The sequence below is a fragment of the Mustela putorius genome, unplaced genomic scaffold, assembly GCF_011764305.1.
Source record: "Mustela putorius furo isolate JIRA1106 unplaced genomic scaffold, ASM1176430v1.1 tig00003932_pilon_pilon_pilon:0A:0A, whole genome shotgun sequence".
NCBI classification, from domain to species: domain Eukaryota; kingdom Metazoa; phylum Chordata; class Mammalia; order Carnivora; family Mustelidae; genus Mustela; species Mustela putorius.
This window is the reverse complement of record NW_025422077.1, coordinates 10,665,899-10,692,486: the sequence shown is the minus strand read 5'-3', so window position 1 is coordinate 10,692,486 and position 26,588 is coordinate 10,665,899. Positions and strand designations below refer to the sequence as shown.

Genomic DNA, 26,588 nt, shown 5'->3' with positions numbered 1-26,588 from the left:
ACGCTCCCGGAAGTGGGAGGTGTCCGCTCGAGTTTGTGTGGCCGCCGCCGCGGGAACGCGAGCCCGGTAATTTTTCAACGGAGAAAGGCGAGGCTTTCGGGCTTGGCCGAGTGAGAGTGAGTGAGCGAGTGCCGGGCTCCAGCCCCTCTCTTTTTACGTGACAGCCGGCATGGAGCATGAGCGGAGCAAACAGCCTAGCAGCGAGGCCGTGGCTCCCGCGCGGCTGGAGTCGCCCCGGTCGGAGTGTGGGGAGGAGCCGCGGCATCCGAATCCCGAGGTGAGTCCGCCCGCGCCCGGCAGTCGGTGTCCGGCCCTTCCATATGCCCGCGTCCCTGTCTTCGAGGGTGTCCCGCAGCAACCTCAGCCTGCGTGCCCTTCCACCCCAGCCCCGGCAGCTTTCCCTGTCCCCGCCTCCGGTACCATGGTTGTCACTGAGCCCCCTCTCGCCGGCATTACCCTCGGGATGTGAGGAAATAGTCAAGAAGAGAAGTGTGTGAACTGGTTTTTTTTTTTTTTTTTTTTTTTTAATAAGTTCTGCTGGGAATTCTGCTCTGATATTCTGTGCGCGCTGTCGCTGTGGTCATTCTCTCCAGCCCTTAGAGGTAATTGATAGGTTATGATTTTAAAAAGCGCACCCTGTGCTCTAGGTATGTCATTTCTTAAGACCTGAAGCCCTTGGCCTCCCAGACTTCACGGAAGGTGGTTGTCCCTGTTAGTTGGAGATTTTGCCCATTTGCTACAATTTCATATCGACCTATCGTGTGACTTATTTTCCATAATGATTTTGACAGATCATTGGTAGATCTTAGTGACAGAGCAAAATTGTGAAGACGGCCTTCAAACTTATTTATTCGTCCTATTGGACAGAGATAATAAGTTATTGTTTGACCAGCGCTGCAGATTGTAAATAATACTAAAATTGGTTATTTCATTTCAGGAATGTATTTTGAGCACTTCCTAGAATGGGTACTTGCAGGAGGTGTCCTTGTTCTCGCTCTTGGATCTGGTTAAGGTCTTCATATAGCGGCTAGAATGATCTTAATAACATAAATCTGACTGGGTTTCTTCCCTTCCTAAGTTTTCAGTTTGCTGTCCTGCAAGACCTGGCTCCGGCCGCCAGTGCTGAATTCATCTCACACAGTTCTTCCCTTTTGCTCCCAGAGCTCTTGGCTTCATTGTTTGTTTGTTTGTTTGTTTTTTTATGGTGGATGGTCTTTTTCATTAAGGATCTTTGTATTTTCCCATTGCCCTGCATGCGCTTCTTTGGGATCTTTGCATAGTTACTGCATTCTCTTTAAGATACTACTTTCAAAGAGACCTTCCAGGCCCCTTCTCTCTAAAGAAACACTTTTCCACCCACCTCCCTCTTCAATCTGAGATCTTCATCATGTAAGTTGCTTTAGAAATATTGACTGTACTTCATTATATTTGAAAGTCTTAAAACTTTGAGATATAGCGACTTAAAACTTAGATCTATCTTCCAAATTGGTTTTAGTGACTCCTATTTGTTGAAAACCTATTGTTGGATACCATTAATAAATGGTGATAGTTTTTTTTTTTCAATCTCAGAGCATTTTGTTGGAACTCAGCTAAGTACATTTTCATTATCCCTAATATCCATTGTTTTTGTAAACTAATAGTGGTTGCATTTTTTATATTTTTAAGCAAGTAGGTTCCAATTTCATCAGAACTCTTCTTTTGGAAGAATTTTAATCAAGTTAAATTATACTTCTAAGGTCTTTTTTTGTGTGTGTAGTTGCAGAAGTTTATTTGTTTTGTGGGTAATGCAGTTTTGGGCAATAAAATAATGAAAACATTCCCCAAATAACTATTTTAAAAATGTTCTTGCCACAGAGAAAAGTTTCTTTTTATCTTGTTATTAAAACATATTTTATTTCATGTTGAAATAACAAGTTGTGTTTGTTAAAAGGAATCTTCTGAATTTCAAACTATTAATCCCTTTCTCATCACAGAAAATGACAGCAATTTTGGAATACCTGCCTTTAAATGAAAATATGTCACTTGAAGTCAAAAAACATTTTTAAGTACTTAAGACAAGATAGTAAGCCTCTTTTTGGTATAAAAGATTTTTATAATCATTTTCCATAATGTAAATATCTTCTTATTTGGGATAATATAAATTATACAGCCATTTACTTGAATACAGGAAAATTGCAGAATGCCACAACACTGAAAGTGAATATTCCTCCCCATACTATGGAATCTGTCCACCCTTTCCTCATTGTATGTCCAGGACTTTATGTGAAGTGTTTCAGGTGGACATAGACATTGGGGAGTATCAATCTATATATTATTTAGTATCAATCTATGTATTATCAATCTATGTATTAGTATATCAATCCATGCATTATTTAGTATCAGTCTATTATTTAGTAAACTAATTATGCATTTTAGTAGATTAATAATACAGATGAGATTTTTAATATTTTCTTTCTGCTCCTTAGTGGATTGACTTCAGCACCTTTGGAAACCATTAGTGTAGAGCTTAAATTTGGGAGAAGGCACTGATCACTGAGAACTGGACCCCGATGCCCTGAGCTTCACTGAAAGAGCCAGAGTTGGTGAAAGAGCCAGAGTTGGATCTGGGAGAGGAAGCAGATCTTCTGTTATGGAAACCATGATTTATAGCAAATTTATAAGAGGTCTTAGTGTTCTTTGTAGGTAATTTTTGTAGCTACAATCTTAGATAAGAATTAAGCAGGCGAATCAGAGAGAGAGGACTTAGCCAAAGAGTAAATTTGCTTAAATTGACTGAGCCTTCTGTTTTGGTAGACAAACTGTTAACTCGCTGTTGACCTAAATTTTAACCTGACTGAAGATGAAGTTTAAAATTTAATGTAAATTTAAAGACACAAGATAAATTATCTTGATTAGATTCTAGTGATAAAATAGCTAGGTATTATAAATTTAACATATTATCAAAAGCTAGTTATTTCCTCAGCTTTAGTCAAAGATCAGTGTAATAAAGCTTTTTAAAGAATTTGTCAACAAGGAACTTCAATATAGTTACTCTTATTTATGGACAATTCGGATATTGGGATTGCTGATATCTTCCTCTGACGAGATAGAAGTAATTCTTGAGTATCTAGCATAATACCAAGCATTGCATTTCTAGTAAATGTGTGTTATACTAAATTGAGAACTTTGAGTGGGAAGTAGTTCCTGACCATTAGAATTAGTGCTAAGTCAGGATCTTTGGCCTGACCATGGCTATCCCTTCTTAATCTGTCATTAAAGTTCATGTGGGGACAATGTGGTAAATTATAACTAAGTTAACAAATTTTAAAATAGATTAATGGTAAGTTCCAAAGTCTTTTTGAAATTCTGAAATATACCTAATATTTGTGACATTGCATTTGGAAAATAATTAACTTATAAATGGAACTCTTACTTAACATATTAATAATTTGGTACTACCTGTGGAGTGATTATAGTTATGTTTTTTTATACAAAGATTTTGATTTAAGGAAAGAGGGAGGATTTATGATACAGTAACTGTAGTTCTTCTGAATAATTGGTACAATGTGAGTTTTAGAAATTGTGTGTTTTGAAACCGAATATATTTCCTCCTTTGCTTTGGGTTCTAGGAAGTTTTGAGCTAGATTTCTATCTAGCCCATTTTGTTTTTATATTGGGCAATTTCTGTTAAGTTAGTGAAATGAAGTCAGGTTAAAAATTTCTGTGGGGGCACCTGTGTGGTTCAGTCTCTTCAGTGTCAGACTCTTGATTTTGGCTCAGGTCATGATCATAGGGTTGTGGAATCAAGCCCTGCATCAAGCTCTGTGCTCAGTGGAGGACTTTGCTTGATATTCTCTCTCTCCCTCTGCCCCTACCCTTCTCACACATGCTCATTCATGCTCCCTCTCTCTCAAATAAAATCTTTTTAAAAAATTTCTCAGGAAGTCACTGACTTACACATGCATAATGCTGTAAAAGGTCATTTAAAAATTTGTTTGTAAATTGTAGATTGTCATTTGTGAAAAGGTCTGTTCTATAGTCTATGATACGGTAATAAAATTTCCATTAATTGCACAGTGGGTATGGTGTTGGGAGCTGATATACATAATCTCATTTAATCCTTATAATAACGTTGTTTATTTTAAAACAGTTTTTAAAGATTTTATTTCTTTATTAGAGAGAGAGCTTACGGGGGGGAGGGGCAGAGGAAGAGGGACAAGCAGACTCCCTGCTGAGCAGGACACAGGGGAGCTGAAGTCAGATGCTTAGCCGACTGAGCTACCCAGGTACCCCTATAATAACCTTGTTTAAATGCTGTTTACCATTACCAAATGCCAAGTGTCACTTGGAATAGTATTATTATTATTATTCTTTATTTTATGGATAAGGAAACTGAAGATCAGAGGCTAATAAGTAACTATCCAAGGTCTTGCTGCTAGTAAATGGTCAGCTAGGGCTCTGTTTTGAAGTGCTCCCAATACCAGTGCTATTTTTACTTAGCTTCATTTCCTTTAAGATATCTCATGACTTAGAACAGCAGGGTAAATTGTATTGGAAACATGTCTTTCTTCTTTCTGTGTACTTTTCATTGCACATGTAGCATGAGTAGGCCTAAGGAGTTTGAATCTTTAAGTTGTTTGTATTAATTATGTGCTGTACCTTTTTTTTTTTTTTTTTGGTAGAAAAAGCAACGATGTAGATTCGATGGCCAAGAAACAAAAGAGTCTATGTTCATTACCTCCAGTGCAAGTGATTTCAGTGACCCAGTTTACAAAGAGATTGCTATTACAAATGGATGCATTAATAGAATGAGTAAGGAAGAACTCAGAGCTAAACTTTCAGAATTCAAGCTTGAAACCAGGTAATTAAAAAAACTTTTTAAAAATTTAAAAGTAGTACATGTTCACTGTAGAAAATCTTGAGAACACTGAAAAACTAAGTCATCTATAATCCTACCATAAAGAGATCGTCATTATTAACAATTCAGATAACAGCTGTAATTTATATTCTTAAAGTATATTTATGTGCAACTCTGATTACTTCTGACAGTCTCTTAGGTGATAGACTAAGATTGCTGAGTTGAAGTCTGAATATTTTGACAATCTACCAATAATGTGTAGGAGTAGCTATCTTATTACTACATATATTTTAAATCTTTTTAGTTACTCATTTGATTGATGGTTAATTACATCTCATTAATGCGATTGGAGGTGTGTGTGTGTGTGTGTGTATTATGTTGTGTTATTTTTATAAAGAGGGTTTCTTTGAAACTAGGTAATTTAAAAAAATCACTTACCAGGAAATATTTTTTTCTGTTTTAGTTTCTGAAAGTATGCAGAATGATAGTATATCTATGTTTAACTGTATATTAAAAGAGAAAATAATATAGCTTAGCAAATTCTGTGTGTGTGGGGGTGTTCAGTGAGATGTATACATACTCAGTTTTTTTTTTTTTTAAAGATTTATTTATTTGACAGAGAGAGAGATATCACAAGTAGGCAGAAAGGCAGAGAGAGAGAGGGGGAAGCAGGTTCCCTGCTGACCAGAGAGCCCAATGTGGGGCTCGATCCCAGGACCCTGAGAACTGACCTGAGCTGAGGCAGAGACTTAACCCACTGAGCCACCCAGATGCCCCCTATACTCAGCTTTTAGTAATTTTTTGCAAATTGAATCACTTTATTTCAACTTGGGGCATGAGGTAAGAATGAACTTCGGAATCCAGAAAAGCATGCTTATTTTTTTTTTTTTAATTTTATTTATTTATTTGACAGAGATCACAAATAGGCAGAGAGGCAGACAGAGAGGCAGGCAGAGAGAGAGAGAGAGAGGAGGAAGCAGGCTCCCCGCTGAGCAGAGAGCCCGATGCGGGGCTTGATCCCAGGACCCTGAGATCATGGCCTGAGCCGAAGGCAGAGGTTTAAACCACTGAGCCACCCAGGTGCCCCAAAGCATGCTTATTTTTGATGGACAATTCAGTTGTCAGGCATTGATAAAAAAAATTGACTGCATGCAGTAAATGTTATTTTTTATTGCATGCAATAAAAGTTATTGTTTCTGGGTCCCCCTGTATCCTTTTTCTCTTTTAGGCAAGATTCCTCTTCTTTGCTTTGAAATAGAGCTTCACTACTTTTCAAAAGAGCACACACGTACTTTTTTCCCTTTTAGATTGTCTACATATAACTTGTGAAGAAAGATTTTACTTCATTTCCCCCTGACTCTATGATGAAGATATAGTTTGTGAAAATTTTCTGAGCAAAATTTTTGTCATTTCCAGAAGTGAAGATCACTTGCTTACTTGTGACCTTGCATGGCAGTTAGAGATCTAATTATATGTTTGTACATTTATTCAACTAGCATTTACTGATTTCTAAGCACTGCACTGGGCATTAAAGTTATAAAAGTAAAATGGATATGTACGTTCTCCACTTTGGAAAGCAGACAGTCTTTTGGGAACACGCACAGACAATCACAGGACAGTGTGACCAGTGCTGTGTTGGAGGTCTGGCCGAGCACAGCATGCAAATAAAGAAGAGAGTCTGTCTTAGGAATTCAGGAGTGATGATTGAATTGATAGGCCATACAGAAAAGGAATGGAGGGTAGTTGAGGCAGAAGGAATTCAAAACTAATTTCTGTAGGTATGTTTTCTGCTAAATAATCTTGCTTTTTCATCAGCTGTTGTATGACCAAAGTTACAAAACAAGAAAGTGTATCACATATTAGACAGTGGCTCATGCAGTGTTTTGTCTGCAGTGTTCGATGTACCGTGGGGAGTGGGAGCATCTGAAGATGATACAGAAATGATAGGATGTAGGCAAATTGTGAAGGAACTGTATGCCGAAGTCTGTTTAACGTATAAGCACAAGGGAGCTACTCAGGGTATTATATAGCAGGAAAGTGGCATTAGTGGATAGTTCTCAAAGTGGGGTAAAGAATGAAAAGGAGGGTTGTGGCGTTAGAAGCATTTGACAGAGTCTAGGGAAGGAAGCTCATGGGAGCCACACCAGAGACAATTCAGGAGAAGCAGATTCTGAATTCTTTTCTGAGTTAGAATTGGCAAAAGTGGTGATTATTTGGATGTGGATGGCAAAGGAGGTATTAAAGGCGACAAGTCTCTCCCTGGAGCACCTGGTTATTGTTCCTGTTGCCATTAGGTTTGCGAGCACCCCTTAAAGTAAGTGCAGCTTCTCCAAGAAAGAAAGAGAAATTAAGACGAAGGAATCCAGAGCTGCCCCATGACACAGAGGTCACTCACAGTACCTTAATATGAAGGGGCTTAAGGGATTTCCCTCCTAGATTTTGGTAATTTAGAAAATCTCAAGCAAATAAACATATTAAACCATTTTGCCTTAAAGCACTTGGTTGTCAGTATTCTCATGAATAGGATTCCTTTTCATTGGTAGTTTAGAAAGGAAAATAAAAGCTTAAAATTTTTTTTAGTAGTCACTAATCAGTGATGTGACCAAAATTCCCGAGTTGTTGCTATGTACTAATTGCAATTTAGATCTGCTTATTTTTACTGCCATTTTGTATATATGAGCTGTTAATATAAGGATGCTAACAAGTAACACTGAAACAAGTCAGCACCGGTCATGGCTTTTAATTTTTAGTACATATAGTTTGAAGAACATGACCACAATTACCAACCATTGTTATCTATTTAGAGCAACCCTTTCTCCACCCACCAATTGTGAGACATATATTTTAAAAATACCTATAATTTCCTGAATTAAATTCTACTCATGGTACATGAAGAAACCTACTTCCAGTTAAGAACCTACAAGGTATGACAAAGTTCTTCTCGAAGTGGTTTATACTAGGATATCTTCTAAATGAGTTTTCCTAGTTAAGTAGCTAATAGACATTCAACTTTACATACTAAGCTCATAGAGCTTTCATATTCATATGAATATCTTAGTTGTTTAACCTATAAAAGCCAAAAAAAAGGTATGAGACAACATAAATGTTCCATATACCTGAATGTTCTTATTCTGAAATATGTGTTTTGGCCCATAGAATAGTTCAACATTAATTTCAGTTTTTGCAATGTGTATATCATCTTGGTGTATAGGGCAATGCGGCTTTGTAGGTGGTGTATGCTAACAAGGCTTATGGTTTGAAATACTAGAATAGGAGAAAGCTCTTATGTACTACAAAAATGAAAAGTTACTTGGGAAGGAAAATACTGATGCTGTATTACTTTTGATTTTAATTCTTTGCTAATTTAGCCTTAAGTCTTGCTTTCTTTACATTTATTTTACCTAATGTTTGCTAAATTGTGCTGCGACTGCCAGTGTTCCACACAGTGCCAGCAGATAAGACTTCAGATTCGTGATTGTAAAATTCACCTGAGAGTTCATTTTCTTCTTCTTTCCTTAGAGGAGTAAAGGATGTGCTAAAGAAAAGGCTGAAAAACTATTACAAGAAGCAGAAGCTCATGTTGAAAGAGGGCAGTTTTGCTGACAGCTACTACGACTACATTTGTATCATTGATTTCGAAGCCACTTGTGAAGAGGGCAACCCACCTGAATTTATACATGAAATAATTGAATTTCCTGTGGTTTTACTGAATACCCATACCTTAGAAATAGTAAGTGAATTGTTGTATTTCAGTTTTATTCTTAGCAGCAACTCTCCTGGGGTTCTCAGTAGAGCAGGCATCTCATTTGCTATTTTAAAGCTAGAATGAGAATTCTAAAGTGAGCTGTTTGCTCTTGTGTACTTTGTATCAGCTTGATTGATAGAAAAGCTGTAATGAAATAATTTCAGAGGCTACTTCTCTCCTTTTCTAATAGCTAAAATTATAGTGGTTTTTTTTCCCGTTTGCTTGGAACACATTCTTGGCTGGCCGTCAGAATCTCCTAGGGAGTGGGGGGAAATGCCTGGCCCTCATCCCAGAGGTTCTGATTTAGTTGTCCTGTGGTGGAACCCCTCATATCAGCATGTTTTTAAACTTCTTAGTTGACATGCAGTCTGGGTTGAGAACCGGTGCTATAGATGACTGTATGCTATGATCTCTAAAAATGGCAAATTACGGAAATCACCTTTCAACTTAGAACTGGCCATCTTTCTAGTGAGAAGTCTAGGGTGCGATGACACTCCTAAACCTTGGCCTCAAGACCTATAATGTATGTGCTTTACGTACTTGCTGTCATTGCAGTGTTAGTTCAGGAAGTCAGCAGGAATTCCCCAGATACTACTCTTTGCTGTGTAAAATCTGAGCAATGTTGTATTAGCATCTCATCCATCCAGAAATTACTTCTGTGCTGTTCCCCAGTTGGCACCAACACGTTGGGAGCAAGTATAAAAAGGCTTATGTATTAAAATGCATAGACCTTTTTCGTAGTATTGTTCAGAGCCTCTTAGTTATAATCAGACTATTAATTTAATTTTCTTGTCCAAAGAAGATTAAAGTCAATAAATTAAAAGGAAAAATGACAGCTGTGAAGGTAATAATCTTGTATAACTCAACCAGATTTCACTTTCTCTTTCTTACTCAAGGACATTGCTCTTGCAATTCTTTTCTCTCATTTAGACAGTAATGATTTATTGCTTTCTACTGTATTGTTCCCATCACATACCTGTTACTTTTCACACCATGAAAAGCTTTCACTCTATGTTACTTCCCTGCCAGCTACCCTATTCATTTGTTCTTTGAAAAAGGTACCTACTGCTGTTTCCTCTCATTCTCTCTCAAATCCAGTCTTCAATCCCATCACTCCATTAAAATCACTCATTAGTGTCATCTTGGATCTCTACCTAAGTCCTGGTGTAAGAGACCACTCTTTCCTTGAAACATTTTTTGCAAGTGACTATCAGTACACCTCATTCTCTTGATTTGTCTCCAGTGTTACTCAGTTCAAAACCGAGGAATCATCCTTGACTTCTGTTTCTCTCCCATCATACGTCCAGACCAACAGCAACTCCCGTTTGCTCTGCCTTCAGAATACATACAGACCCCAGCCACTTAACTGCAGTGCTGTGACTGTAGTCTGAGCCCCCATAATTTCTTGTCTGGATTTACTGCATTCACCCTCAAACTGGTCTCGGTTTCCTTCCATGCCTCCTACAGCCAATTCTCAACATAGTGGCTAGAGTGATCCTAAAAAAGTCAAATCATTTCCTCTCTCTGCTTAAAACCTTTAGTGGCTTTCCATTTAACTCAGTAAAAGCCATTTCCCTTAACATGAGCTATCTTCTCCTTACCTCTGATCATGCCATATTGACCTGCTTGCTATTTCTCAGAAATGCCAGGCCTGTTCTACCCCCTCACCTTCCAGGGCTTTAGTTCTAATTCCTTTCCTCCAGAGGTCTTGCTGCTAGTTCCTCCCTCCCTCTCTTCTTTCCAGGCCTTTCTTAGTTCTCACCTTCTGCATAAAGGTGATGACCTATTTAATAGTGTAGCTGAACCCGCCCCCCCATTTTTCTGATCCCATTTACCTGTTCTACTTTAATGTTTAATAACCCTTATCACCTGTTAATTTACTATGTAATTTACTTAAGTTATTGCTAAATATTTGGTCAACAAGTGCATAGTTCTTCTCTATATCATTCTGATAAAAGGGTTAAATACTGACTAAAGTTTTATTAATAGTGTGTTTAATATTACCTGCCTGTACTGGTAAGGGAAGTTGCAGCATCTTTTTGAAAGGTTTTCATTGAAAATCATAAAAATATTGATACTTAAAAAGATAAAGCTTCCATTTATCTATGAAATTCAATTAAGTAAAATTTTTCCTTCTGCAGCGTGTTTGGTAAATAAAGAGCATCTGACTTTTGAAGTTCAAACATTCTTTGTTTTTTAAATTTGCTCTTTTATAATCATAATCTTTATAACTCATTGGCTTCATACACTTGTGTGAAGAAAGAATTTATTATTGGGAAATAAAACATTTACTTCTCTTAATTTTTTAAATTTTCTGTCACAAAAAATATTCTTTGACTTTTTCTCTGCATCTACCTGGTATTAATGATTGCTGCCTTTAGGCTTTGAAATTGTCATTAAGTTTTAACAAGTGACTTAGCATGTTCTAGTTTAGGGAGGCAGTATTAGGTTAGAGGAAAATTCGCACTTTGAGATCTGAGCTTGGTGATAATACTGGCCTACGAGTTCATAGAGTTGTCGTGGTTGTAAGATGGGAAGGCAAGCGTGAAGGCTTCTCGAAGAGGTTAAAGTTGCTACAGAAATATAATATTATCATCCTTTAAACTACTCCATCTCATGTTTAATTTTGACTATTCAGTATTCAGTTTATTAGAATCAATATAAAAATAAGGAGTAGTCAAGAGAAAATGAGAGAGTAGTAATCTAGAGCTAATTTTCTATAACCAAAGATTGGCATGTCCTCAAAGAATTTATTATTATTTAAAAAGCTGTAACTTGAAGTTGAGGTTGCATTATTAAGCTTTATGATTTCAAATATTATGAGCAAAATTATCAACATTTTGCTCCTCAAGAAAATATTTAACCTTTGGTTTGAAGACTTGCTTTTAGACACTTGCTTATCTTAAAATTTTTTTTGAGATATATTTATTTTAGATAGAGAGAGCACCCATGTGCACACACAAGTGGGGGAGGGGCAGGAGGAGAGGATCTCCAGCAGGCTCCATGCTCAGTGTAGAGCCTGATATGGGGTTCAGTCCCACGACCCATGCGACCATGACCTGAGCTGAAATGACAAGTCAGTTGCTTAACAACTGAGCCACCCAGGCACCCCATCTTAATTTTTTTTTATTTTTTGAAGATTTATTTATTTGAAAGAGAGAGAATGTGTGTGCGCATGTGAGTGGGGAGAGGGGCAGAGGGAGAGAATCTCTAGCAAACTCTTCACTGAGAACGGAGCCCCACTTGGGGCTGGATCTCATGACGCGTGAAATCACGAACTGAGGTGAAACCAAGAGTTGGATGCTTAACGACTGAGCCAGCCAGGTGCCACTCTTAAAATTTTTTTAAACTATGAAGTAATTAAAATTAAAGTGCTTTGGGACCAGAGAATTATCCCTAAAATGTTAAAATTCTAGAAAGGGCTATACCATGAGCACCTATGAAATTATAGTCTTCTGTAGCTTAATGTTTCATGTATTTTGTGTCCTGTTTCTGAAGTCATAGAAAATACTTTAACTTGTTCTCCTTGTTCTTCCCTTGTAGGAAGATACATTCCAGCAGTATGTGAGACCAGAGATTAACACACAACTTTCTGATTTCTGCATCAACCTAACTGGAATTACTCAGGTTCTAATTCTATGTTCCTTTTTCTAGAGTTTGAAAGAAGTTCTGAAATTAGGTTTTATTTCATAGTTTAAAAAATCATTATTATTGTAAACAAATTAATATGGTACTTTCTTTACTTGGTAAAGATTTTTCAGATTATACTGTTAAAAAAGTAGAAAAGCAAATTTTATACCCGGTAAAATCTTTCTCAGCCTTTCCTCTTAAGGACTTGTAGTGATGAAACTAAAGGTTGTATTTATTTAGAGCATTAGTAAACCAAGTGTTACCTTGATGGATTTGGAGAGGAAGTTTGGAAATGTATCTCTTTATAACCTGACTGGATACATAGTTTAATGTTTTCTTTTAAGTCTCTGACTTTTTATTGTATTCTAATTGGTCTTTGTTCATTAATTTGGTTCCTTTATTCATTTACTCATTCACTCAACAAGTATTTCAGTGCCTACTACAGTAGTTGCCAGGGTACTGGGGATACAGAGGTGGTCAAGTCAATCTCCTTGGCTCACTCAACAATTTATAATCAGGAGGACAGACACACTAAACCAGTGGTGACAATATGGTTAGGAAGACTGACAAGTTAGTGTTTTATCTGGGTATTATGGGTATCTGATGGCAGAGGAAATAGAGAGCTGGCTAGTGTCAGACTTCTCAAGTTAGTGAACTTGGGCTGAATCATGATAGGTCAGTGGGCAGGAAAGCATAGCGAGGCATTTCGGGTGTACACTACCGATCGCTCTGCTGTGTACGGGCTGGTAAGAAAGTGGTTGAAAATAAAATGGTAGGCAGAGGGAGGCCATACCATGAAGAGTCCATGTGTCTTATCCTGAAAGCCTTGGGGGATGTTTGGAGGATTTTAAGTATGGAAGTGATGGATCAAGTTAGGAAGATCAGTCTGGCAGAGGTATGTCATCTGCTGTGGAAAGATCTGAGCTTTGAGATAGGGAGACCATGTTAGTGGGCCATGGCTTTTAGCAGGGAGATTTCGCTTTTTTCCACTCTGGAGAAATAGTAAGCCACTGGATTGAGATCTTAAAAAACAAAAAGAAAGAAAGAAAAGAAACACCGGGGATGACCTCAGATCTTAATTTTGGGAGGATTATGTACTTCACTTGAAAGCGTCCCTAATGCCTGGCTGGGAACAAGTTTTTATTATTTTAAAAATGAAATGTTAGGTGGACCTCAGCTAAGGAAATCATGTAGTGTTTAAAATATCATAGATAAGACTTTCTCTTCGTTTTCCTTTCGACGTTTCTGTTTGGGTATTTGCAGGACTACATGTAGCTACTCTTATTTTTATAAATTTTACTTTTATATCCTCAGGATCAGGTAGACAGAGCTGATACCTTCCCTCAGGTACTAAAAAAAGTAATTGACTGGATGAAATTGAAGGAATTAGGAACAAAGTATAAATATTGCATATTGACAGATGGGTGAGTATTTAGGAAAATTATCTTTTTTATCTACTTTTTTTTAAAAGATGAAAGATGTTCATATCCATTTAACTTTTAGAATAACCACAAAAAATTTTTTTCTGATAATTCTGGGGTCTCCCACAAGAGACTGTATTTTTCCTTTCACATTCTTATTTCCACTTCAGCTTTGTGTTGTTTTCTTTTTTCTACTTAAGCTTTGCATCCTAAGGATCAAAAAAAAGAGGAGGGAAAGAATGATAATAGTTTAATCCAGAACTAGAGTCCTAGGGAAAAGTAAATATTACTATTTAAAACTAAAATGACTTTACTAAAGTCAGTTTTTATCGTGACACTTCCTTGCTCAAAGAAGTCCAAACTCTTCAGTCTGGCTTTCAGCGTTCTCTCCGCTAACCCACCCACTTGGGTAGCCTGATCCACCTGCCATTCTTGTCCACTCTGTGCATGCTGGCCATGAATCACGTGGTGTATCCTTTCTCTGTGCACATACTTATGCTCTCCTCTTTACTGGAAGGCTCTCTTCCTTTCCTACTACTGTGTTATTATTCAAAGCCCTTCTTTTGTTTTACTCCACATACTACAACTCACACTAATCATCTTTTTTTTTTTTTATGTCTTATAGTCTGTATATCTGAGCCATTTGTGCTGCCATCTAAGTATTCTGATATCTAAACTTTATGTAAGACTTGTTTGCAGGGAGATTAAAAATCCTTTCAGAGTAAGAGCTTCTGCTATTTGATTGTCTTCCCTAACGCTTCCTATAGTCTGGACTCAGAACGTGTGCTCAGAAACATTCGTTCGATGGAAAGCTTAGAGGAACGATCGGGAGGATTGAAACAAGGATTACAGGCACTGTGCCAGGGCAACTCCTATACCAGGATGCTATTAAGATTGGAGAAGGAAGTCCCGATCAACTTCTCTTTCAAACTGGACAGATTTATACACTAAAACTGAGATGTCACTTAAATCTCTTATATCACTGCAGTTTAGTGACCCTTACATAGGAAAAAAGCATTGAGTGTAGTCACATTATAATTGTGTTTAAAAATAGAAATCTGGGAACACTGTTGGAGGACCTCTTTGGAAATCTGTTGATTTTAAATGTGAATGAGCTATGTTCCTGGTCAGGTATATAGGTGTTTCTGTCATAACACAGTATGTGTGATTCTATAAATTATTTATGTGTGATTCCTCACATTCTGGGACATAGCTCATACCTCCAGAAATAATTTGGATAGCTCAGAGTTCAGAGAAGTTACCTCAGAGGATATTATAAATGCACAGAAGCAGTAGGATCCTGGGAACAAGCACTCGTTTTTAAATTTTTTAAAAAATATACCTGAAAGTACTCTCAGCACTGTAGCAGCTGAATTGAGAACTTTTTTCTTTCCTGCTAAGGTTATAATTTGTACGGCTGTTGTGTCACCTCCCTTCCCTAGGAAAAAACCATGTATGAACCAACATGATTTCCATATTATACAATCAGTATTTTCCTACTTAACTATGTAAGTTGATTAGTGTTATAGAAACATAATGCTGTAACAGAGCAAATTGTATTCTCACCATTTAATACCAGCTGCTTTCGTCTTTCAAATATTTTGTTCATTTGTTTTTTGTTTTATTTTGTTTCAAAGCATACCCTCAAAAAACTTCCCAATACAATATATCTAGCATTAAAAGTAAGCTTAGCAGTGTTATTTTAGGATTGTGAAAAAATAATTAACAAGATAGAGGTCTGTCCAAGTAATCAGAACCATGCAAGTGATCATGATTAGCCTAGTAAGATTTGTTTATGAAAAAAAGTTTGATATACCTGACTTCTACTTTCCTTTGTTGTTTATTTTTGAATTAGTATTTTGGAAGTAGGTTAATTTTGTAAGCTTGTTGATGTGTGTGAATATCAGAGAGGTGACATGTAAATAAAAAACAATTAGAATGACTTAAAACAGTAGAACAGTAGAGCATTTATTTTATCATTTTTCTACCCCTGTTTTTGATTTTACAAGTTCGTGGGATATGAGTAAGTTCCTGAACATTCAGTGCCGGCTAAGCAGGCTCAAATATCCTCCTTTTGCTAAAAAGTGGATCAATATTCGAAAGTCATATGGAAACTTTTACAAGGTAAAATTTCTCTATATTATTGATTGTACTGCTCTTAATGATAAATTTATTACATTTTGCTTTTATGGTAAGTTGTGATTTACTAGGTGCTCTTCACAGGAAAAGGCCATATACTTTAGTTCTAAGTTTTTATAATCCAAACACCAGGATGATTATATGAATTTAGGAAGTTGAGTTATTTTTCTTTTAATCCGTTACCATTATTTGAATAGGTTAACTGTAAGTACATGATCTTTAAGAGAGGCTTGAAATTGTGGGGGTATTCAGTATGTGAATTGTTTGTGGAACAAATGCTCCCCACTGAACCTTAATTTTATCAAAGTTAATACATAAGTGTAGTGTAAATTTTTAAAGTAGTACTACAAAGCTTATGAAAAATGGCCTTCATCCACTATGGCCTTCCCCAGTACTGGTCCTTATTCTCCTTACCCTCCTGAGGCAAACACTTTGAACTTTTGTAGCTATTTCTTCCAGTATTTACCTTCATACTTCTAAATGATATGTTTATCCTATTTCTTGAATTTTCAGTTTGAGTTATATATGGAGTCCTACAATGGAAGATGATATTTAGCTCTGTATGAAAGCCATCATACCTGCATGTCCTCCCCTCTGCGTGTCTTCTTAATTAGTTACATTATCGTTATAAGCAAATCATTATCAGTGCTTACGTTCTTGTAGCAATGGAGAGTGTTCACCACTTCTCCCAAGATTTTTATAAGCGCCTTCAGTTGTTTTCTTATCCTGTTACTTTCCATTCAAACTGGAAATCATTCTCCGTATTCAAAACACTCAGTGGTCTGTTTCCTTTCTTTGTCCTTTCTTTTTCTTTTCTTTTTTCCTTCCTTCCTTCCTTCCTTTTTTCCTTTTCCTTTTTCCTTGGAGGCTACCTTCCTATAGCTTTTAATTCTGTTCTAATCTGAACTACTTGTTCTTCAGGCTTCTTCTAAAGTCATCCTAAGAGATTCTTTCCTTACTTCTCTGTCATGTTTTAGACTTTGTGTCATCTTCTTTTACACCCTCATCTTGGTGAAGCAAATCCTAAAGTAATTTCATGACAAAAGGTACTGTCCCTTAAAAACATTTTTTGTAATTTTCCCATTTTTTTTTAAAGCTGAGAAATATACATTCAGAAAAGTGGAGTTTGATTGTTTTAAAGTGAAATCCCTTGTAAGTTCCACTCTCTTAATTCCTTTCCTTTCTCCCAGAGCCCTCCACCTCCGCCCCCCCCACCCCGCATATAGTTCACACTTCCATGGAAATCATTTTCTTGTTTTTCCTTAAAGCTTTAATATTTATGTGTCTATCTTATACTATGTAGTTTAATTTTGCTTCTTTTTGAACATGGTATAATTAACATTGTATTGGCTATATTGTTCATTTTTCTTTTTTTTCTCAAGATTATGTTTGAGATTTGTTGATGTTGTGTATGTAGCTACGCTTAGTTTATTTTATTGCTGTGGAGAATTTCATTGTGTGAATACATAGTAGTTTATTTATCTGTCCTGCTTTGGCCATTTTGGGGACTTTTAGGTACAGTATTGCTATAAACATTCCTGCACATGTCTTTTGGCTCCTTTGTGCACTCATTGCTCCAGGGTATAAACCTACTAGTAGAATTGCTTATTCATAGGATATGTGCATCATTGCCGTTAGGTAATGCAAAAATAGTTTTCTGATTTGTACTCTCCCCAGAAGAGTGGATTAACTTAAAATTGCTCCACATCTTTGCCAGCATCTGGTATTGCCAGACATTTTAAATGTTTATATATCTGGTGAATGTGGGATGCCATCTCATTAAGGGTCTAATTTGCATTTGCCTAACTACTCATGACTTGGAGCCTGAGCTTGTTTTCTTATGGTTCTTAGTCATTCGAATTTATTTTGTGAAGTCCCTGTTTAAGTCTTCCCATTTTAAAAAATTGGGTGGCCTGTCCTTTTGTAATTGTAGATTATAATTTGTGATTGTTTATAGATATTTATCTTGGATAATAGTCTTTTGATTATATTTGGTAAATTTTTTTTCCTTTTTTGTGAATTTATCTTTTCACTTATTTTGTGATCTTTTTAAAAAAAAATCTGTTATGGATAATTACAAATATATGCAAAAGTTGACAGGTGTAATAAGCCCTCATGACCCAGTTTTAACAAGCCAGTTTTAATAGGTATAAGCTCATGGCCAGCCTTGTTTCATCTGCTCTCTACCCACTTTTCCCTTTCCTTACTCTTTTGAAGCCCATCTCAAACGTTACTTCCTTTTTTATTTTTTATTTTTTTTAAGATTTTATTTATGTGACAGACAGAGATCACAAGTGGGCAGAGAGGCAGACGGAAAGAGAGGGGAAAGCAGGCTCCCCACCTAGCAGAGAGTCTGCCCGACTCAGGGCTTGATCCCGGGACCCTGAGATCATGACCTGAGCCGAAGGCAGAGGCCAACCCACTGAGCCACCCAGGCGCCCCTCAAATGTTATTTCCTTTGATCTGTAAACATTTCATTATGTAGCTCCAAAAAACAAGGAACCATTTTTAAAAACATAACCATCACTTAGAAAATAATCAACCATAATTCCTTAATATCATCAAGTGGTTATAGCTGCTTTCTTTTTAAATTTAATTTAATTAGTTAATTTTAAAAATTGACGTGTAGTTGACATTTATTAGTTTCAGGCTTACAACATAGTGATTGGACAATTCTGTTACATTATGCCGTGCTCACCACAATGTGTTACCGTTTGCTAGCATATATTGTTACAGTTATTATTGACTGTATCCCTGTGCTGTACTTTTTATTCCCGTGCCTTTTTTTATAACTGGAGTTTATACCTCTTAATTCCCTTCACCTCTTTTTTTTTCTTTTTACCTTTTGTGATTTGAATCCGGATCCAAATAAGGTCCACACATTTAAAGTTGGTTGACATGTCTCTTTTAAGTTTTTTAATCTCTAAATTTGTTTTCCACCTCCTTTTTTTCTCTAGCAATTTAATATTATTATTTTTTTAAGAAATGGAGCCATTTTGGGATGCCTGGGTGGCTGGGTCGGTTAGGTGTCTGCCTTTGGTTCAGGTTCTGATCCCAAGGTCCTGTGATCAAGTCCCACAAAGGTGGGGAGGGGGGTCATTGCTCAGCAGGGAGCATGCTTCTTCCTCTGCCTGCCACTTCCCCTGCATGTTTGCTCTCTCTCTTTCTCTGTCTGATAAATAAATAAAATCTTTAAAAGAAAGAAAGAAAGAAATGGAGCCATTTTTCCATTTTCCCAGTCTGGATTTTGCTAATTGTATCCTGTGATATTAATTCAGATGCCTCTACTTTCTTTCTTTCTTTCTTTTTTTTAAGATTTTATTTATTTATTTGACAGAGACACAACGAGAGTGGGAACACAAGCAGGGGAGTGGGAGAGGGAGAGGCAGGCTTCCCGCCAAGCAGGAAGCCCAATGTGGGGCTCAGTCCCAGGACCCTGAGATCATGACCTGAGCCAAAGGCAGATGCTTTAAGACTAAGCCATGCAGGTGCCCCATATCCTCTGTGTTTCATGTAAATTGTAGGGGCTCAGTCATCTTTAGGTTTGCTTTTTTTTTTTTTTTTTTTACTATACCTCCCAGACAATAATGCATTCTTACATTAGGGTGTCTTTCTCAAACCTTTAACTCTATTTATTTTAAGGATAATTACTAATAATTAATAAAGCCATAAAATAATTTTTAAGTCTGCATAAAAACATCCACAGCTCACAATACATCACAATACATGGAGTGTTCAGAAAGTTGTAGATATATAGTAAGACAATAACATTGTCAAGTGCTCTTTTGAATATAGTATTTTTTTTTGGTGGATCTATTTATGTTGACCAATTTATTAGGCTGCTCTTTTCTTTTTTCTTTTTTAAAGATTATATTTATTTATTTGCCTGAGAGAGAGAGAGAGTGAGCAAGAGTGCACAAGCAAAGGGAGTGGCAGGCAGAGGGAGAAGCAGGGTCTCTCTGCTCAGAAGGGATAGGATGCTCTTTCTATATGATTTTCATGATGGTTATCAACTTTAATGCCAGTTAGTGGAAGTTGAGGAAATGTAACCTTTTTCTTTTTAAAATGTTGCCTTCTTTTCTTTTGTTTTGTTTTCCTGATTTAAGTAGGCCTAAAAGTCTTAACACAATTTTTTTCTGTATAGGATGCTACCAGTGTATAGTCTTCAGTATGTACAAAGTATTCTTTCTCCTTTTTAAAACTATAGAAATGACTTTTTACCCACTCTTTCTTGGGAGTGGAGATAGATCATTAAATTTGAAATTATCTCTATCCTTTTCATAAGTTTAAGAAACTTACAGGGCAAGCATAATACTTTTCTCTTTAATAGCTGGCCTAAACTTACAGTGGGTTTGATTTTTCTGTAAGTAAGCTGAAACAATATGAATAAAAATACAGGTTACAGATGCAATTTTATACCAGATTTTAGGAAATAAACTTACTTATCTATGGCATGATCATACTCAAATGTAGCTTCAGCATTTACAAAATTATACAAACATGTTTATTTCTTTAGTAGTTCTGTATATGCATTAAAATGTCATTTTTGAAGTATAAGTAAAGAATGAAATATGCTTTGGGAAGGTGAAAGCTATGTTTCTTTTTGTTATTTGTTTTTGTCTTTTTATTTCCCTGTACAAATACTCAGTTCTGGGTTGGATTTGAGGTAAGGTCTCAATGGATTTCGTTTTACACTGAAAACAGACAACTTCGGCCTGTGCTCTTCATCTTGTTAAATAAGAGGCTTATTTACACATACAAAAGGTTGAAAGCTATGGAAAAATGTTCATTGCTTTTCTGTGAGTGACTAGACCCTCTTCTTTTTCAGAAATTGCAGCTATTCTAAAGGCAGATGAGTAAATCTCATCTCTACAGTATGATCAGACTCTACATTACAAAGCTCTTTTCAGAGTCAGGTTCTGTGGCCGAGCAGATTTTGAGAAAGTTTATTTATTTATTATTATTTTTTTTAACCTAGCTGTACTCTGTGTTCAATGGGAAGAAAAATACTAATTTTCTACAGTTTTTCCAGATGGCTTTCAGTAGGTCTTGAGACTTGCAAATAACTTTCTCACTGCCAAGCCCAAGCAAAAGTGTGAACATTTCAGATTATTATTATTATCATTATGTTTTGCAATGTGATTTTTCCAAAGACTTAATTTTCTTCAAAATCCAAGAATCTTGTCACTGGAAGTTAAATGTTTTCTACAGGGTCTTCTAGAGATTTCTTCAATTGGTTTATGTAATGAAAATGTCTAGGCTAGTTTTTGTAGCCCTTCTTCAAACCACTCAGCAAATTTTGGCCTACTGTTTTCCTACCATTCACTTTTCAAGTCAGGCATCTTGCCGGGAACTTTTCCTTGCCAGGCCAGAGGAAGTGTGAAGTTTATGTGTTCTTTATCCAGGTTTTCACACAGCTATTAAATTTTAGACATGATTGATTGAATTGGTCTTTGTTTAACAGAGTTAATCACTTTGCTGGCACTGTCCAGGACTTTTCATGTTAACTCTGATTCATTTTGTGGTAAAATATGCATAACAAATTTACCATTTAGCCATTAAGTACACAGTTCAGTGTCAAAAAGAACATTCATACTGTCATGGAACCATCACCGCCATTCGTTTCCAGGGCTTTTTCATCTTCCAAACCTGAAACTATACCTTTTAAAAAGTGACTCTCTGTTCCCCCTTCCTTTGGCCCCTGGTAACCACCATTCTGCTTTCTGTCTCTGAATTGTACCATTCTAGGTATCTCATGTAACTGGAATCATACAGTATATTGTCCTTTTGTTCCTGGCATATTTCACTTAGCATAGTGTCTTCAAGATTCAGACATGTGGTAGCATGTGTCAGAATTTCCTTCCTTTGTAAAGCTAAATAATAATTCCATTGTTTGAGAAGCTCCTTCCTTTTGAAGGTGGAATAATATTTCATTAGATTTATATCCCATTTTGTTTATCCCTTCATCTTCTGTCGACACGTGGGTTCTTCCACCTTTCCGCTGTTGTAAATAATGCTCCAGTGAATGTGGGTGTGCAAATAACTGAGTCCCTGCTTTCAGTTCTTTGGGTACATACCCAGAAGTGGAATTGGATCATATGGTAGTTCTGTGTTTAATTTTTTGAGGAACTTCCATGTCACAGCTGCAGCACCATTTTACATTCTCACCAGCAATGCACAAGGTTCCAGTTTCTCTGCATCCTTGCCAACACTTAGTTTCCATTTTCTTGCCCCCCCCCTTTTTTTTAAATAATAGCCATTTAATGGGTTTGGAGTGGTATCTCATTATGGTATAAATTTATACTTCCAGAATAATGAGTAATATTGAGCAGCTTTTTGTGAACTTATTGGCTAGTTGTACATATCTGGAGATATGTCTGTTCAAGTTTTTTGACCAGTTTGAAATCAAGTAGTTTTTTGTTTTTTTTTTTTTAAACTATTATCGTTGAGTTTTAGGAATCCTTTTTTTAAAAGATTTTATTTGAGAGAGCAAGCATGAGCACTGGCAGTGTAGAGGGAGAGGGAGAAAAATACTGCCCACCAAGCACTGAACCTAAGGCCAGGACTCAATCCCAGGACCCTTGGCGTCATGACCTGAGCTGAAGGTAGATGCTTAACCAACTGAGCTATTCAGGCACCCAGGAATTCTTTATATATTCTGGATATTAATTGTTTTTCAGATCTATGACTTCCAAATATTTTCTTCCATTCTGTTGGCTGCTTTTCTCTGTTGATAGTGTGCCCTTTGAGATACAAAAGTTTTAAATTTTCATGAAGTCCAATTTATCTGGTTTTTCTTTTGTTGCCTCTGCTTTTGGTGTTATATCCAAGAAACCATTGCCAAATCCAGTGTCATGAAACTTCTCCTGTAGGTTTTCTTCTAAGACTTTTATAGTTTGGACTTAGGTTTAGGTTTTGATCCATTTTGAGTTAATGTTTTATTAGTGATTGTTTTGAATTTGTAGATTATGTTAGATTAATAGCTGAACAATATTAAATCTTTCAATTTATAAACACAGATGTCTTCCCATTTATTTATACTGTCTTTAATTTCTTTCAGCAACATTTTTTAGTTTTTGATGTACAAGTCTTTCACGTCTTTGGTTAAAATTTTTTTTGGGGGGGGGTTACTGAAATGGAATTGTTTTCTTAATTTCCTTTTTGGATTCTACATTGTTAGTTTATAGAAATGCACCTGATTTTTCTGTGTTGATTTTGTATCCTGTGACTTTGCTGTCTTTGCTTATTAGTTCTGACAATTTTTGGTGGAATCTTCAGGACTTTCTGCATATGAGATCATGATAGCTGCCAACAAAGATCACTTTACTTCTTCCTTTCCGATTCAGATCTTTTATTTTTTTTTCATGCCTACTTGTTCTGGTTAGAATTTCTGATGTTATTTTGAATGGAAGTGGTAAAAGTGAGCATCCCTATTTTGTTCCTGATCCTAGAGGAAAAGCTTTCAGCCTTCTTACCATTGAATATGATGTTCACTCTAAATTTTTTTAAAAATGGACTTTATTATTTTGAGGTAGTTTTTTTCTATTCCTTGTTTGTTGAATATCTTATCATGAAAAAATGTTTAATCTTGTCAAAAGGCTTTCTGCATCATTTGAGGTGATCATGTGTTTCTTCCTTCATTCTGTTAATATGGTTTGTTACATTGATTATTCTTTGTATGTTGAACCATCCTTACTTTCCAAGAATAGATCGCACTTGGTCGTGGTGTATAATTCATCTAATATGCTGCTGAATTTGGTTTGCTAGTATTGTTGAGGATTTTTATGCCAATATTTTTAAGGGATAATGGTCTCAAGTTTTCTTGTAGTATCTTTGACCTCGATATCAGGATAATGCCAAGCTTATCAAATGATTTAGGAAATGTTTCTTCGTCTTCAGTTTTTTGCAAGAGTTTGAGAAGGATTAGTGTTAAGACTTATTTAAATGTTTTTTTAGAATTCACCATCGAAGCCATCAAGTTCTGGGCTTCTATTTGTTGGGAGGTTTTTGATTACCAGTTCAGTCCTCTTTACTTACTGTAGGTCTGTTCGGGTTTTGTTTTCTTCAGCATTCAGTCTTGGTAGGTTGTGTGTGTCTAGGAATAGTCCAATTGACCTAAGTTGTCCAACATGTTGGAAAAGTACATTTTTCTAGGTGATACTTAATGAAAGGACCAGAATGCATTATGGTATTACAGTTTAGGATAATTATTAATTTTTATCATGGTGCTTTTATATCATTTGCTTTGTGATTCCCCCAATAACCCAGTGAATAAAGAGTATAACTGTTAGTCTTATTTTACAGATGAAGAAACCAAGACCCTAAGGTGTATAGGTGACATATAGCTATACAAACTACAGAATGTAAAACTTAACATGTACAGTTGATAGAATAGTGGTTCTCGAAAGTGGAGGGGCATATTGGAATTTGGGGAGTGAGATTTTTACATTTACCAAATTGGAGCCGGTGTTTAAATAGGTTGAAGAACACCACATGATAATTTCTTTCATGTTGGATCTTCATTATCTTTAGTCATAGAAAGGCTGTAGTTTGTTTTTTGGTGTATTTGTCTAAGGAATCTGTCAATACATTATACACCATATGTGTATATGTGTTATGTGTATGTATATGTATTATACACTGTAATACATTATAGTAAAATACCATGGAAAAGAATGTTTGGATTAAAATGGTAGAGCTTTGGGGTGCTTGGGTGGCTCACTTCGCTGAGTGTCTGACTCTTGATCTTGGTTCAGGTCTTGATCTCAGGGTTGTGAGTTCAAGCACCGTGTTAGGCTCCACACTGGGCGGGGAACCTACTTTAAAAAAAAATGGTAGAGCTTCAACTTAGATATCCAGAACAGTACATTTCCTTTCATAAATGTGATTTGTCAAATTACAGACCTGCAAACCCTTTAGATGTCTTCAGGATTCTACCGATTTATATGTATTTTCATTTATAACTTGAGAATTTTTTTAAAGTTCTGAAGGTTTAAATTATTTATTTGCTTCATTTGACCAAGAGTACTTGCCCTTCGCCTAACTTTAGCTGTTACCATTAATTTTTATTTTCTTAGTTTTCACAATGGCTTACAGAAAACTAAAGAATTATTTACTAAGTTGTTTATTTTCCAGGTTCCTAGAAGCCAAACCAAATTGACAATAATGCTTGAAAAGCTAGGAATGGATTATGATGGGCGGCCTCACAGTGGTCTTGACGACTCTAAGAACATTGCCCGAATAGCAGTTCGAATGCTTCAAGATGGATGTGAACTCCGAATTAATGAGAAAATGCACGCAGGACAGCTAATGAGTGTGTCTTCTTCGTTACCAATAGAGGGCACTCCAGCTCCACAAATGCCACATTCTAGAAAATAACAGCATTTTTGCCCTTTGCCCACAGATCATTCACTCTAACTGGAGTTGCTACAAAGAGGTAGCAGGTGAATACTCATTGAATTAGTCCTGTGGTGCATTATTTAAGCACCTTAAACATTTACAGTCTTACTACAGTTATATATAAATGTGTGTGAACAGATTCTGTGGGGAGGGCATATTGAATTTTTTGTCACCAGCACTTTTGATATGAGCAGTATTTGTTACACAGTAACAGTTCCTGCTTAGAATTGACTTTTTTAATTTAAGGTGTCCAAGACGTGTTCCTTTTGGTTTTAAAATGCAAAGGCTTACTGGCGCTCTCCTTGAATGTAATATCTTACTGATGTTAAGATATATAATGTATTTCTACATTAACATCATTAGATCAAGTCATTTCTTACAGTGCAGGAAAGATTGGAAAGCCTTATCTAGGCTTTGGGTTTTAAGACTATCACAGTTCTTTTGACTTTTGAATTCTGTATGTGAAGTTCAGCTGTGCATGGTGAATTTCATAAAGTACTTGGTACACATATCTGCCTACATTTCTTTTCAATTTGTAGTTGGAAGACTTGTGGTAGATTATAGGGTCTTGTTAAGAAGTCAGTTACTGATGAGGTTAATGGAAAGTCAGAAGAAAATACCATTTAAAGGAATATAAGGGCTGTAGCTCAGACTTTATCATACATAAACATATCACTGGGGTTCTTTGGACTTTATTTTTTGATTCCCCTCCCTCTTGTGACATACATCTACCCTAATTCTTAAATCTAAGAGACCGTGCTTTGATATAGACTAAGAATAGGGTTGCCACTTAATTTTGCATTTGTATTCAACATTATGAGTAAGGTTAATAAAGTCAAATAATGCTTTTAAACATCTAATGTTTTTATTAAAGGTTGATTTTACATAGTGAGTGACCACTAAATCTTGATAGTTAATTCTTAACTAATTTTAAAAACATAAGTGGGTTTATGGAGTTGAAAAAGCAAAACTCTTACCTAGATGCTAAAAATATTTTCTGAATTGAATTTCCCCCTATAGCTTTCATGAACAATTTGCCTCTTCTCTTTTTCTTTCTATTAGTAGTTGTGATGCTACTTTATTTTAATGATTTACATATTAACTAAATGACTTTTATAGAGGCTTCCAACCTTGGTGCATAGGAAAAAAGGAGGCATTTTTCTTGGTCTGGGAATTCTCTCCCCAGTGCTGTAAAAAGAATGAATTTTGCCTTTGAGCGGTAGTTGTAGAATAAGAATAAAGACTAACAAGTGGATAACAGAAGGCACAAGGCATGTGATGCCCTTACACAAACTGATATGGATTATAGTAAAACAAGGAGATCTAGATGTTTTATATTTATGCAGTAAACTTTGGGGGTGAAATGGATGTGTGCTGAGATTTTTGTGAATCCTAAATAGTACCATAAAATATACTG

General features: G+C 36.1%; 1 protein-coding gene across 1 annotated transcript; it reads left to right on the top strand.

Moving 5' to 3' along the window:
* Positions 1-26,024, top strand: ERI1 (exoribonuclease 1). Its single transcript, XM_004757812.3, has 7 exons — positions 1-277; positions 4,662-4,840; positions 8,357-8,567; positions 12,126-12,209; positions 13,527-13,636; positions 15,643-15,757; positions 24,908-26,024. Exons 1-7 carry the CDS (start codon positions 170-172, stop codon positions 25,148-25,150), a joined length of 1,050 nt encoding a protein of 349 aa, XP_004757869.1. The 5' UTR covers positions 1-169; the 3' UTR covers positions 25,151-26,024.
* The last annotated feature ends 564 nt before the right edge of the window (positions 26,025-26,588 follow it).